This window comes from Sprattus sprattus, assembly GCF_963457725.1.
Source record: "Sprattus sprattus genome assembly, chromosome: 16".
Taxonomy (NCBI): Eukaryota; Metazoa; Chordata; class Actinopteri; order Clupeiformes; family Clupeidae; genus Sprattus; species Sprattus sprattus.
This window is the reverse complement of record NC_137914.1, coordinates 24,873,261-24,887,735: the sequence shown is the minus strand read 5'-3', so window position 1 is coordinate 24,887,735 and position 14,475 is coordinate 24,873,261. Positions and strand designations below refer to the sequence as shown.

Sequence of the window (14,475 nt, the reverse complement as noted above, 5' to 3'; positions counted from 1 at the left end):
CGATCGGTAATAAAGCAAACACATATTTTTTCTGTATGAATTGTTCCAGGGCAAGTTTCTGTTCTGCTGCAGACTTACCAATGGGATATTACATTTCAAATGCCATACTGTGCTAGAAGGCTGTGAAATTTGGCACACTCATTAAGGACAGTCCCTTCTTTATTCACACCAAGTTTCATGTCTCATTAGATTCATGCTGCAGACTTACCAATGGGATATTATATTTCAAATGCAATACTGTGCTAGAAGGCTATGAAATTTGGCACACTCATTTAGGACAGTCCTTTCTTTATTCACACCATTTCAATAATTTGACTAAGATTTTTGTGAATATTTTGAGTGTAAAACCAAGAGGATTAACAGCAAACACATATTGTTTTGTAGCCTGTTTAGCTCATATTCACTAGGGGTGCCAATATTTGTGGAGGGCACTGTATGCTAGCTGACCATAAATAACCGATGGGCTTGCTATTTTCTATGGGGCCCATAGATCTGTCATTTAATATGAAATATCTGACCTTAAAATGTTTCCATGTCCCTGTTCTAGACCTTCTTCTGCCAGAGAATCGCAGGCGCTTGCCTCTAGAGGAGCAGTTGCAAATATTGCAAGTACGCTTTGAGGAAGTCAGCTCTGGAAAGCACAGTATTGGTCGATCCCGGCGTGCCAAAGCCCTGCGGAAAGAGATGACTGTCATTAAGCGCAAACTGGCTCATCAGCGGGAAGGAGGCGACGGCTCTGGAGTGCCTACGGAGGACAGAGTGTCTGCTCTACCCCATCATGTCTCTGTAAGCACCTGTCAAGATGATGAGGAAAGCAGCAGCCAAGAGAAAGGTAGCACACATGGTATACTGAATGTAAACTCTATAAGCCACTTTAAATAGTGTAGTAAGCACTTCAGTTTAAAAAGTGAAGTATGCACTTCAGTTTAAATAGAGTAGTATGCACTTCAGTTTAAATAGTGAAGTAAGCACTTCAGTTTAAATAGTGAAGTATGCACTTCAGTTTAACTAGTGTAGTAAGCACTTCAGTTAAAATACGTAGTATGCACTTCAGTTAAAATAGTGTAGTATGCACTTCAGTTTAAAAAGTGAAGTATGCACTTCAGTTTAAATAGAGTAGTATGCACTTCAGTTTAAATAGTGAAGTAAGCACTTCAGTTTAAATAGTGTAGTAAGCACTTCAGTTTAAATAGAGTAGTATGCACTTCAGTTTATTTAGAGTAGTATGCACTTCAGTTTAACTAGTGTAGTAAGCACTTCAGTTAAAATACGTAGTATGCACTTCAGTTAAAATAGTGTAGTATGCACTTCAGTTTCCCGTAGGATTTTTTTCAGCAGCGGTACTGTTGTACGCCTGACCTTGAGCCTATGACAGTGGACCCTCTGCTTTAGTATGAAGTAGAAAACGTTTACACTTATGTTGTTTTCAAAATCCTGTAACATGTAAAATAGTTTATCCTATAACCTACATTCTTATTAGGTTTAATACATTGTCTGCCTTGCTTAATGGAAACTGTAAAAACGGTGTTTACTCACTTGTCATTATGGAATTTGAGTCAAAAATATCCCCCATCGTTTGCATTAGGCCTCCAACGGCACACCACATGCCCCCTCCCTCTCTTCCCTGCCATTCCACTTCAACAACGCTGCATGCAAGCAAGCATATCAATTACAGGAGCTGCAGTGTGCATGTCAACACACAGCACAGGCATCAGACGGTGTTTGAAGAATCTTAAAAAACATGGATAGGTTGCAAATGTTGTAATAGGCCAAGTGGTTCTTTATTTTTCAGTTAATAAGTTATTGGTTATTATCGAATAACTACAGAAGCACAGCAAATACAAGTGTCTCAAGGCTCTAACTACCAGGCCCTAGATCAATTCCTTCCCGAGAACTGCTTCTCTGTTGAGTTCTGAGTGAGACTACTCAAAGCTGCAGTATACTTCCCTATCTTAAATGTCTCAGTTTCAATCTATCTAATGTGGTTGCTAGGGTGTCATTATAGTAGTCATGGCAGTTTCAAAGGTGTTGGTATGCCAGTTGAGGTGGTTGTTAGGGTATCACTATGGAAATCAGGGTGGTTGCTAAGCTAAGTATAATAAACGGTAAAGGTAAAGCCCAGGTATGTAGCAGAAACTTTTATCCAATTATGGATATTATGGCTATTATGAACTTTATTTTATTTTAATCTTTGTAGCATTTTGTGAATGGGCAACCTACTCCTGAGTATCCGAAGGTATGCATAAGGCACAACCCGAGAGCCTTAACCTGGCGATCTGATACAAAGCCATAGCATTACATCAGGATCATCATTTTACAAGCAAGTTACAGTGACTGTAAAATACTTTCAGCAACATGCACACACATTCCTTGAACAATAACGTTACTAGCAGCTATCTTGCTCCACACTGCTACGTAAGTGTACTGTACTCTAGATTGTCACCATCCTATATTATGTATTATATACAGAACTTACGCAGTGGTGCAAAAACATGACTGGTTTACAAGGTTGTGCTGGTTGCATTTCATGAAGAAGTCGCGGAGTTTCTCATTTTTTGATTAAGACTTGTATGCTTTTGCTTCTTTGTAGTGTCCCCTTCGTTGTTGATCTTAACGTTTTGTATTCCTTCTAGAATAGAATAGACTTTATTTGTCATTGTGCATTAGATACACAACGGAATTTGTTCGTGCAACCACTAAAAAAGTGCAGTTGTGCTGGGTGGAGGGTAGGAGGGTTGTGTGATTATTTAGTTCTGTGATGACCCTGGGGATGAAACTGTTCTGCAGTCTGGAGGTGCGGGCTGTAGTGGCCCGGTAGCGCCTGCCAGAGGGTAGCAGGGTGAAGAGATGGTTTGCGGGGTGAGTCTCATCATTCAAAATGTCACATGCTCGGCGGAGGCAGCGTGTCCTAAAGATGTCATCCAGGGGAGGAAGTGGAAGTCCAACTATTCTCTCAGCAGACCTTATGACCAGACTGCAGGATTTCCTGTCCTTGTCTGTGCAGTTGACGTACCATGCAGTGGTCACACTTTCAATTTGACAGTGGTAAAAAGACTTAAGCAGCTCGGGAGACAGGTTGTTTCTCTTTAGTTTTTGCAAGAAGTAGAGCCGCTGCTGTGCCTTCTTGACTGTGGCAGTTGTGTTCATCACCCATTTCAGGTCCTCTGAGAGCATAACCCCTAGGAACTTAAAGCAGGAGGTCCTCTCTACTTTCTCACCGTTGATGATGAGGGGTTGAGGGTTCGCCTTTTGCTGTCTGAAGTCGACTATGATTTATTTTGTCTTTCTGACATTCAGGGTCAGGTTGTTTTCTTGAAACCATCCTGTCAGTCTGTCAACTCCGTCTCTGTAGGCACATGATTTGTCCTACCACAGTGGTGTCACCTGCAAATTTGATCACAGTATTTGAAGGATGGGTGTTGGTGCAGTCATATGTGTAAACGGAGTAGAGCAGGGGACTCAATACACAGCCTTGTGGAGCTCCAGTGCTGAGGGACATGCTTGAGGATTGGTGAGGACCCAGTCTCACTGTCTGCGGGCGATCTGTTAGGAAATTCTTTATCCACATACACAGGCTGTAGCTGAGGCCCAGATCAAGGAGTTTGGTGATCAGCCGGTTGGGGACGATGGTATTAAAAGCCGAGCTGTAATCTATGAAGAGTAGTCTCACATATGTCTCCTTCTTGTCCAGGTGTGTCAGCGTTGAATGGAGGGCTGTGACGATAGCGTCCTCAGTGGACCTGTGTTCCTGTAAGCATACTGATGCTGGTCCAGGGAGCGAGGGAGGGCAGCTTAACGCGTTTCGCAACCAGCCTCTCAAAGCACTTGGCCATGATGGGAGTGAGCGCCACAGGTCTATAGTCATTTAAGGTGCTGATGTTACTTTGGTTGGGGCACAGGTATTCTACTGCATATTGCAGTCCCTTTTGCCTTCATCTGGAGGATATCGCTGAGAAATTACTCCAAAAAGAATAACTGACACTGACAGATATAGTGCTTGTCCCCATCCACGCCATGGCTTTTGGGTTGACAAATTAACTTTTAAGATGATTCTTGACCAGTGCCAATTTCATGTCATTCCCCGGTTTTCTAACCAGAAACAATAACCCTGGAAGGTATTGAAAACTATTAACTTACTGTTAAAGCACACGTTTTTAAAACAACCAGTTAGCTAGCTTGGCTACCTTTTGGAATCCTTCAAGCCAAGTTCGCCAGCAATCCTAGGTTAGGTAGGGATGCTAACTTAGCCACGGTAAGCTAAGTGATGGAGGCTGGTAGGATGGCAAGCTATTTCCAACAGTGCTGATAAATATGGTGGGTTCCAAATGTTTAATATTTAGGCTACTTAGTTGTGTACTGTCACTAACCATGGTCGGATGTGCGTTGTTCAAGTGGTACATCATTTGAGTTGTGGCCGAGTTGTACTTTTACAGCTTCGCAGTGTTGTCAATGAACTAAGTCATTTTTTTGAATCAAAGTGGTCCCACGCTACACGCCGTGACCTCTTCATGTTTACTTTTGAAAGACACGGAAACTTGCAGGTAACTGAGTAGGCCTGTGGCGTTTTTTCAAACATTGCCCTTGTTTGGTAAAATTCTAATTGCTGCCACATAGCAAAATCCATTGCATTCCTTCAAGACTCACACTACGCAACAGAACGTGCATTAGTTTTATCGATGAAAAAATAATGTCATCGACGAAATTCTTAATGATCAATTAATCGATCGTCGATGAATTATGCCCATCCCTAATTCACTGTAGTCCTCCATGTCTCAGCACCGTAGAGAAGGACTGACTTCACATTGCTTTTAAAGATTTTGATCTTTGTTGTGATGGCCAGGTCTTTTGCGCTCCAGATGTTTTTTAGTTGGAGGTACGCAACTCTGGCCTTGCAAATTCTGACTCTCACATCTGCATCTGATCCACCCTTCTTGTTGACAATGCTGCCAAGGTAGGTGAACTCCTCAATCTCCTCCAGAGCTTCGCCTTCCAGCATGATGGGTGCAGTGTTGGCAGAGTTGACCCTCATGACTTTGCTCTTCCCTCTGTGGATGTTGAGACCGAGGCGAGCAGAGTTGGTTGCGATGGTGCTGGTTTTTTCCTGCATCTGCTGCTGGGTATGAGAGAGGTCCTGCAGCCTTGCCGTTTCTAAGTTTTTTAATGGCTTTCCTGATCTCCTCCCTTCTTGGTACGCTGAGGTCTATTGGCAGATCCCTGTCTGCTTGTTGGATGTGTGTAGGGTCTTGTGGGGCTGATCTGTTGAGAAGTTCCTCGAAATGTTCCAACCATCTTTTCTTCTGTCCTGCCTCCCCCATTATTGGCCTTCCCTCTTTGTCCTTTACTGGTCTTTGAGGTTTACTGGTCTTTCCTGCCAACTTTTTGGTGGTGTCATACAGGGCCTTCAGATTCCCATGTCTAGCTGCTTCTTCTGCTTCTAATGCAAGGGCCTCTATGTAGTTCCTCTTGTCGGTCTTCAAGCTTTTTTTCACGTTCTTATTTGCTTCCCTCTCCTTCACCTTCTTTATTGACTCTGCTGATATCCAAGCCTTGTGGTTATATTTCTGTGGTCCCAGTGCTATATTGCAGGTTGTAATTACGGCTTCCTTTACTACCTTCCACATCCCGTCTATGTTTCTTTCCTCACCTTCTTCATCTAGCTCTTGCAGGGCATGAAACTTGTTCTTTAGTTCGATCTTGAATTTTTCTGCTGCTGCTGGATCTCTTAAAAGTGCTGTATTGAATTTCTTTCTCTGGTTCTTCTCACCTGTCCAGTTTCTCCTCAACTTTATTTGGACTTTGGCAATGAGAAGATGGTGGTCTGATGCTACGTCAGCTCCTCTTCTGACTCGTACATCTAAGAGGGACCTCCTAAACTTTCCTCTCCTTCACCTTCTTTATTGACTCTGCTGATATCCAAGCCTTGTGGTTATATTTCTGTGGTCCCAGTGCTATATTGCAGGTTGTAATTACGGCTTCCTTTACTACCTTCCACATCCCATCTATGTTTCTTTCCTCACCTTCTTCATCTAGCTCTTGCAGGGCATGAAACTTGTTCTTTAGTTCGATCTTGAATTTTTCTGCTGCTGCTGGATCTCTTAAAAGTGCTGTATTGAATTTCTTTCTCTGGTTCTTCTCACTTGTCCAGTTTCTCCTCAAATTTTATTGGACTTTGGCAATGAGAAGATGACGGTCTGATGCTACGTCAGCTCCTCTTCTGACTCGTACATCTAAGAGGGACCTCCTAAACTTTTTTGTGACACATACATGGTCTATTTGGTTCTCAGTGGAGAGATCCGGTGATACCCATGTGGCTTTGTGTACTCGCCTGTGGGAGAAGACACTTCCTCCGATGACAAGGTTGTTATTTGCACATAGTTCTGCGAATCTCTCTCCATTTTCGTTCATCTCGCCTAGACCATGCTGCCCCATTATCCTCTCAGAGCCTCTGTTGTTACTTCCTATTTTCGCATTAAGGTCTCCCATTAAGATAATAATAATAATAATAATAAAGCTTTATTATATGGCAACGACAGTACGAGCATTCTGATTGGCTAATGTGTAGTCATGCCAGCCGCGCATTGACGTTCTAGCCGGTCTGCGGTCTGATAAGTATTCTTATTGCACACCCCATCAATCTTAAAAATGAGTGATACCATGTACCAAGTACTAAACATTACATCCTTAAAAATTAGGGATATATCAACAGCCCTGAGCATGTATTGATAGAATCAGGAATCCTATTATGAAATTATCTGAGAACAGGAAACCAGTTGAATGTCGTGGTAACATGACAGTTGACAGAATTCGCGAACATTTTGATATCGGGTAATACTTTATAGGACTTCAGAAGCAGCGAAAATGTATTATTGAAAGTGATGATGAAGACTTGACTTAGTCAGACTACTATAGTTTGAAAACCTTGCGTTTAACTGTAAATTAAAGCCATTTAAGCTGAGCCCTGTTGTCCGTTTTCTATTGATCATTGTAACTTGAAGTTAGCAAGTCATTGTTTGCTAGGCAACACCTGAAACACTTTGTCGTGAGAAGACTTGAGAGCTGAACAAAACGACATGTTTTCTATTTACAATTACCATTTATTTTCAAAATGAAAAGCGCTTAAATGCCATATAATAAACAACTTACTAACCTCGACCGTTCGATCATGCAGGTATATCAGACTTCGGCCCCGCAGCATCAACCTCGCTATCGCTCGGTCGATACCTTACGGCCTCTGTCTGATATTTACCTGCATGACCTCACTCTCGGCCAATAAGTAGTTATTATTTGTATAGCACCTTTCATACAAAAAAATGCAGCTCAAAGTGCTTTACATAGAGACAGAATCAGGAGCATTCACAAAATAAAAGAATCCAACACAAGCAGTAACATTTCACACATTTCAAATATGTAAAGATTCAAAACATCTAAAACAATCAGGGGCACGTCACACAATAAAAGATATAAAAGAGAAAAAAAAAAAAAAAAGTATAAGAGATACAAAATAAATAAAAAAATAAATATAAAAGGATTTAAAAGATAAACACAATCAGGTCTTGCTAAATGCTCTCATATATAAAAATGTTTTCAGGTGTTTTTTAAAGATACCCACTGAGCTTGCCTGCTTCACGTACAAAGGTAGGGTGTTCCATAGCTTTGGTGCATAATAGGCAAAGGCAGCTTCTCCGCTTTGCTTGTGGAGAACTTTGGGTACAGCTAACATATTGGCATTTGTAGATCTAAGGTTCCTTTGTGTTTGATAGGGTTTTAAAAGCTCAGAGATGTATGAAAGTGCTATTCCATTTAGAGCCTTATAAGTAATTAACATGACCTTAAAATCAATTCTGTAGGAGACAGGGAGCCAGTGCAGTTCAGCCAACACAGGGGTGATGTGCTCCCTCTTCTTGGTCTTTGTTAAAAGTCTAGCAGCAGAATTCTGTATGAGTTGTAATTTCTTGATATGTTTTTTTGGAAGACCAGTAAATAAAGCGTTGCAGTAGTCTAACCTACTGGTGATAAAAGCATGGATTAATTTTTCTGCATCTTGTCGCATTAAAAAGGGGCGTATTTTGGCAATATTTCTCAGGTGAAAAAAAGCTGTCTGGGTAACTTTACTAAAATGGGGCTCAAAGCTTAGCTCTGAATGTAAGATGACACCTAGGCTGGTTGCTTTTGGTTTGACTTGATGTGCCAAGTTCCCAAGATGACAGAGAACGGTGTCTCGACTTGATTTTGGCCCGACCAAAAGTACCTCTGTTTTGTCATCATTCAACTTCAAGAAGTTTTTGCTCATCCACTGATTAATGGAGGTTAGGTATGCCGTGAGGGAGGAAAAGCCATCTGGGTTGGTTGGTTCCACAGAAATATAAAGCTGGGTGTCATCAGCATAGCTGTGGAAGTTCACATTATGCTGAGTTATGATGTTTCCTAATGGGAGCATATATAAGGAAAAGAGCAGAGGACCAAGGCAGCTTCCCTGGGCCACCCCAAAAGGCAATTTGTGTTTAACTGATACATTATCTCCTAGACTAACATAAAGATCTCTGCCAGTGATGTAGGTTTGAAACCAATTTAAAACATTTCCGGAGAGACCAACCCACGTTGCAAGGCGGTGAATTAAAATGTCATGATCAATGGTGTCAAATGCCGCACTCAAATCTAAAAGAATAAGGATTGATACTTTGTTTAAATCAGTGGCAAGTCTGAGGTCATTTACTATTTTTACAAGGGCTGTTTTGGTACTGTGATTTGATCTAAAACCTGATTGGAACTTTTCCAATATGCTGTTTTCTTTGAGGAAAGTATTTAGTTGATTACAGACAACTTTTTCAAGTACTTTGCTCAGGAACGGTAGGTTTGAAATAGGCCTGTAGTTACTCAGGATGGTGTGGTCAAGATTCGTCTTTTTAAGCAGAGGTTTCACAACAGCGGTTTTAAAAGCAGTCGGAAATATACCTGTTTCTAATGAGGTGTTCACTATCTTAAAAACAAATGGGGCCAAGCTATCGTATACTTTCTTAAGGAATTTAGTGGGGACTGCGTCCAAGGCACATGTTGAGGTGGTAATGTCTCTTTCTGAGTATCTCTGGATGATGGTCTGTATTCTGCTATAGAATTCGTCCATGCTCTCTTCGTCACTATCGTTGGCTGGGGCATAGCACTGAATGATGTTCATGTTTATTCTTTCCTTCTTTGTTTTGAATGTAGCTGCTATTGCTCTCGAGCCATGTGCCTCCCATCCCATGAGTGCTCTCTGAGCAGCCTTGGACAGCATCAAAGCGACACCCTGGGTGTGGTGTCCGTTGTCCTCCTCATGGCTTGAGTACAGCAGCATCTCTCCTGTGGCAAGCCTCTTCTGTCCAGAACCCGTCCATCTTGATTCACTAATTCCGAGTATGGCAAGGTTGTACTTCTTCATCCCGGTGGCAACTTGTGCGGTCTTTCCAGCTTCGAACATGGTCCTTACGTTCCATGTACCGATGGTGGTTGTTACACCAGATGAGAGGATGGTTTTCGGCAGACTGGCTTCACCACCCTGCGTCATTAATCCTTCTGACGAAGGTCCATCTTCACTCCGGGGTGGGATATCTTGGTTTACTCTTGTTTGCATTTCTGTAAAAGGTATTGTTTTATGGGGTGGGGTTGTTAGCCCCACGCCCAACCCCCAACCTGGAGGACCAGGTGTTGCCTTTAGTCGGACCTCTACCCTAAAACCTGCCCGGCTTGGTAAGACCTGCCAGGGGTATAACCCCCGCCGGTATAGCCTCCAGGGTCACGGAAGTACACAAGCCTCCCCACCACGGCAAGGTAACAACACAGAGAGAAGAGAAGGCTGGTACCCCCTGCAAAAATAGAAAAAAAGCTGTCGCATGCATGACATTCCCAGCTAAACTGCCAAAAGACACCAGTAAGTGTGTTGGCAAGCTTTTACTAGTGTTTGCAAGGTTTTTGCATGCCTTTTAGGTAGTTAGCTGACAAGTTTTGGAACAGAACTCCGTATTGCTGCTTTAAGCAGAGAATGGCACTAAGACTAAATCACCTGTTTGAATTTTACAAACATTTGCAATATAATGAAGGGTAACCGAATGGAACTTGTTTTGTAACCTCTTTTAGTTAGTCAGAAAAAAATCACACTGTTCAGTTGTAGTCTATGGAGGTATCGTCTTTTTGGCCAGAACTTCAAAACAGTAATGGGGTACCTGATGCTGAAGCTGACTGTCCATAGTTTGACACCATGTTTGGTACAAAATGATCTTCGGGTAATTGTGAATGTGAAAAAACAGCAAGCTAACTAAAGTGAAAGACCAGATGCATGCAGAGATCATTTCAACTCCGATAATTCAAATAGGGAGGAATGTTCTTACCTTCTGCTGCTTGTCTGTTCCATTACACTTAGGCAGGAAAGTCCACCAGCCACTATTGACATAATAATAATACATTTACTGTTGGTCATTTGTCATTCAACCAAGGAAACACCTTACACCTGGCCTTTTGCAGTGATTGTTGAAGGGTGCTCTAACATTCCTTTGACAACGACTGTATGTTTTTTAATCTCTAAATGTGTCTTTCTATATGTCTGTCCTGCCTTTTAGACATGAGTACCTCCTCGTCTGTGTTGGCTCCAGAAGTGGGCCGCCGGACCTCTGTCCTTTTCTCCAAGAAGAACCCCAGAGTTGGTGGGCCACCCAAACGACCTGGACGGCCACCAAAGAACCGTGATTCACTGCACCTAGGGTCTTCAGGTGTGAGCTGTTCAGTTGGGCCACCACAACTACCATTGCTAAACCCTCTACGTCAGAAGAAGAAAATGCGCAGTCCTCGCACAAGCTCCAGCTCTGAGAGTGAGAGCGATAACGATGGCCCTCTTCCTGGTATGTGTATTCAACAGTTATTTGTTTTCTGTTGAAATTATAATGGGAATGAACTTCATAACACAGTGCTCAAGGGGAATCACCGTGTACAATAAAACACCACAACAAAGCAAGGACAACACAAAGCCAAAATCACATGAAAGACATACCTTAAAAAAAGTATTAAAGAAAGCCACCCTAGAAAATAAAGTTTATAAAAAGTCTACTCACCCTGTTAATACGGCATGTTTTAGGGATGTAAAGAAAAAATGAAGCCCTTCTCCAACTTTAGTTCAAAGTTCATGTGAAATTGAAATATACAAAGTTCAAGTGAAACAAAAACTAAAAACATTTTCTTCAGCCTTAAATTAACCTGGTTTTACAAATATACCTTCCATTTTGTAATTGGGGATGTGCCTGACACTCAAGCTCATGGTAAATAGTCATTAAATAGTCAAGTACATCTGCCATCTATTAAAGAGACTGAAATACAGTTCAGCTGTTCCTATAGGATTTTGACATAGCATTCTACTCCAAAAACAGCTTGGAGGGAATCTCATTCTTGAAAGCTACTAATAAGGTATTAGGTAATTTATAGTTCACGCAAAGATAACTTTAAAGTTTCAGGTGTTGCAGAGCAACATACTACTTGCTAAGTTGAAGTTAAAGTGACCTTCCATTACAATAAGTCCTCGGTTCCCAAACTGGGGTATGCAAAGTGGTTCAGGGGGTACGCGGGAAGAAAATGTGATTGCCGTTTTTAGATTGAAAAAGCCCATTACATTTGCAAACTGAGCTATAAATAGACATGAAATCTTAAATAGTCTGAGTAGCCAAATTGCATGGCCAAAAATACCCCGCCACGCCCCCCGTTCAACAGTTGACACACACACCTCTGCCACAGTTTGTCACATTAATTCGCTCATCTTCCCAATCGCCTGCAAATAATGTTTTTTTTTGTCTTCTGTTCTGTTGATGGCTGGCAAACAACAATCTTAGAAGGTTTGTGTCACTTGTGGCAAGCATTATTCACTCATTTTAAGCCAATGTGAAAGGAAAACTACTTTTTTTAAACGAAAAATCATTGTCCCTACAGGCCCTGACAATTTCCCAGTTTCAAGTGTTATAGGCTGAATATGCATGCTGGGGAGGGAGTGTGGGGGCGGTTACAGACATGGAAAAAAAAAAAACGGGATGGGGGATAGGGAATGTAGCTGGAGATTGAATGTCTGAAGGGGTATGGGACTTGCGCCTATCCGACTATCCGCCTTGCGCGATACAGAGAGCAGAGGACAATTGTAAATGCGCGATCATCTAGAGACAAAATTGACATGCGTTGTCTAAATACAATAAATAATACAAGGCTATTTTTTTGTTTAATAAAAGAACAAGCTACAGACCTGTATAGGAAAGGTAACCTTAAATTACTTCCATTGTGATCTGGCGCTTTATAGAAAATAAAATTGATCAAAATTAACTTGACATTCCAGGGGGGGCAGGTGAGGTGGTGCAGTTGGGGGGCCCGGGCGATGGTAGTAGGGAATGGTAGGGGAAACACTGGAATGTAGTACTAATACTACTACTAGTAATTATTATGTAATGTTATGCCGTACTAAGACTACTACTACTACTACTAATAAGTAGTTAATGTAATGTAGTACTAATACAACTACTAGTTGTTAGTATTTAATGGAATGGAACTTACTGGAACTGTGGCAGATATCTGAAAAATGTGCAAAAAGGCTAACTGCCCTTTCAGGGTTTCAGCCCAAGCTTATTTAGGGTGTTTTCACATTAAAGCTGATGGCCTGTTTGATCCATCAGTTTCGCCGGTGTGGAAGCTGTTTTCCAACTCAGGGGTGCACCAAGTACCAGAGTCTGTTAGCAAATAAGGGTCGCGGGTACGATTTATCTGAAGTATATTTCTTATCTGAAGTATATTTAAGCAATAAGGTTCGAGAGGCAGTACTGTATCGTCAATAATGTACTTGTTCGAGGGTGGGGTTATGCCCGACGCGCAGTAGGCCCGACAATACAGTACTGACTCGAGTACCTTATTGCTTTTATAACACGGTTGCCAGCGACATTTTAAATATTAAGTCAAATTAAATTATAAATAGTAAGCTGCCTTTCAGCACAAAAAAGTTGTAGCCACCAAACATTGTGTATCGCATTTCAGTAGCCTAGAGAAAATAGTCCCCCTTTGTGTGGCTGTTGCTATGCAACAGACAAACAGCATTGGGAACATCACATCTGTAAGCCTAGGACCAAAAGTTTGTTGATGATTAGCTAGGAGATCAACGTTGATCTCGCACCATTTTATTCATTCACATTGCTCTTTTGAAAAAGTTGCCATTAAAATAACAAAAACAACAATGGGACACTTTAAACTTTGTTAATATTTGTTTTTATTATATGGCAACGTCAGTACAAGCATTCTGATTGGCTAATGGGTAGTCATGCCAGCCGCGTATTGACGTCCTTGCCGGTCTGCGGTCTGATAAGTATTCTTATTGCCCTCCAGTAACATCATCTTATAATGAGCGATACCATGCACCAAGTACTAAACATTCCATCCTTAAAAATTAGCGATATATCAACAGCCATGAGCATGTTATTATAAGTAGTGATAGAATCAGGACTCCTATTATGAAATTATCTGAGAACAGGAAACCAGTTGAATGTCGGGGTACCATGACAGTTGATGACAGTTGAAGAATAATGACTCAAGAATTCCCAAACATTTTGATATCAGGGAATACTTTATAGGACTTAGTACAGGTCAGTACAATTCACAAGCAGCGAAAATGTGTTATTGAAAGTGATGATGAAGACTTGACTACTATAGTTTGAAAACCTTGTGTTTAACTGTAAATTAAAGCCATTTAAGCTGAGCCCTGTTGTCCGTTTTCTATTGATCATTGTAACTTGAAGTTAGCAAGTCATTGTTTGCTAGGCAACACCTGAAACACACTGTGCCGTGAGAAGACTTGAGAGCTGAACAAAACGACATGTTTTCTATTTACAATTACCATTTATTCTCAAAATGAAAAGAGCTAAAAATGCCATATAATAAAGAACTTATTATATATCAGACTTCGGCTGTGCCGTATCAACCTCGCTATCGCTCGGTAGATACGTTACAGCCTCAGTCTGATGTGTCCCTGCATGACCTCACTCTCGGTTAGTAAATAGTTAATATTGATTTGCATATCGCCACTAACTCTGCCTCAATGAGGGAGGAGTGTGAGAGCAACGTTATACTTATTAGCAGCGAGGCTAGCTAGCTACTATGTGTTTCAATGGATTTGTGGTCTAAGCGTAAGCAGCAACCTTCAAATAATATTTGAGAGCTTCAGTTAAGACCTACAATACTCTACAACATTCGTGTAGCACATAAAAAACTAACCGAGTCAATGTAGACATATAAAAAGTCGTGTAGATAGCTTAATTCACATAAAATATTTTCCACTTACAGGCTCCCAACCAGTGTCATCTTGGTTCGATTTCGAAATCTACTGTTATTTTTGAGTGCGCACTGATATGGAACGCTCAGGTAAATGTAAACAGGTCGTACAGTACCTTTATCGCTGAATAAAGCACACCCTGTGACTCAATCAGAATGCTT

General features: G+C 41.4%; 1 protein-coding gene across 5 annotated transcripts in view; it reads left to right on the top strand.

Annotated features, from left to right (window-relative positions):
* brpf1 (bromodomain and PHD finger containing, 1) overlaps positions 1-14,475 on the top strand; it is a 69,384-nt gene that overhangs the window by 38,197 nt on the left and 16,712 nt on the right. For all 5 annotated transcript variants that reach the window (XM_080854147.1, XM_080854148.1, XM_080854146.1 and 2 more), the window contains 2 exons: positions 548-832; positions 10,590-10,868. In XM_080854147.1, the coding sequence (XP_080710273.1) occupies positions 548-832; positions 10,590-10,868 (564 nt within the window). The remainder of the gene's footprint in view (positions 1-547; positions 833-10,589; positions 10,869-14,475) is intronic.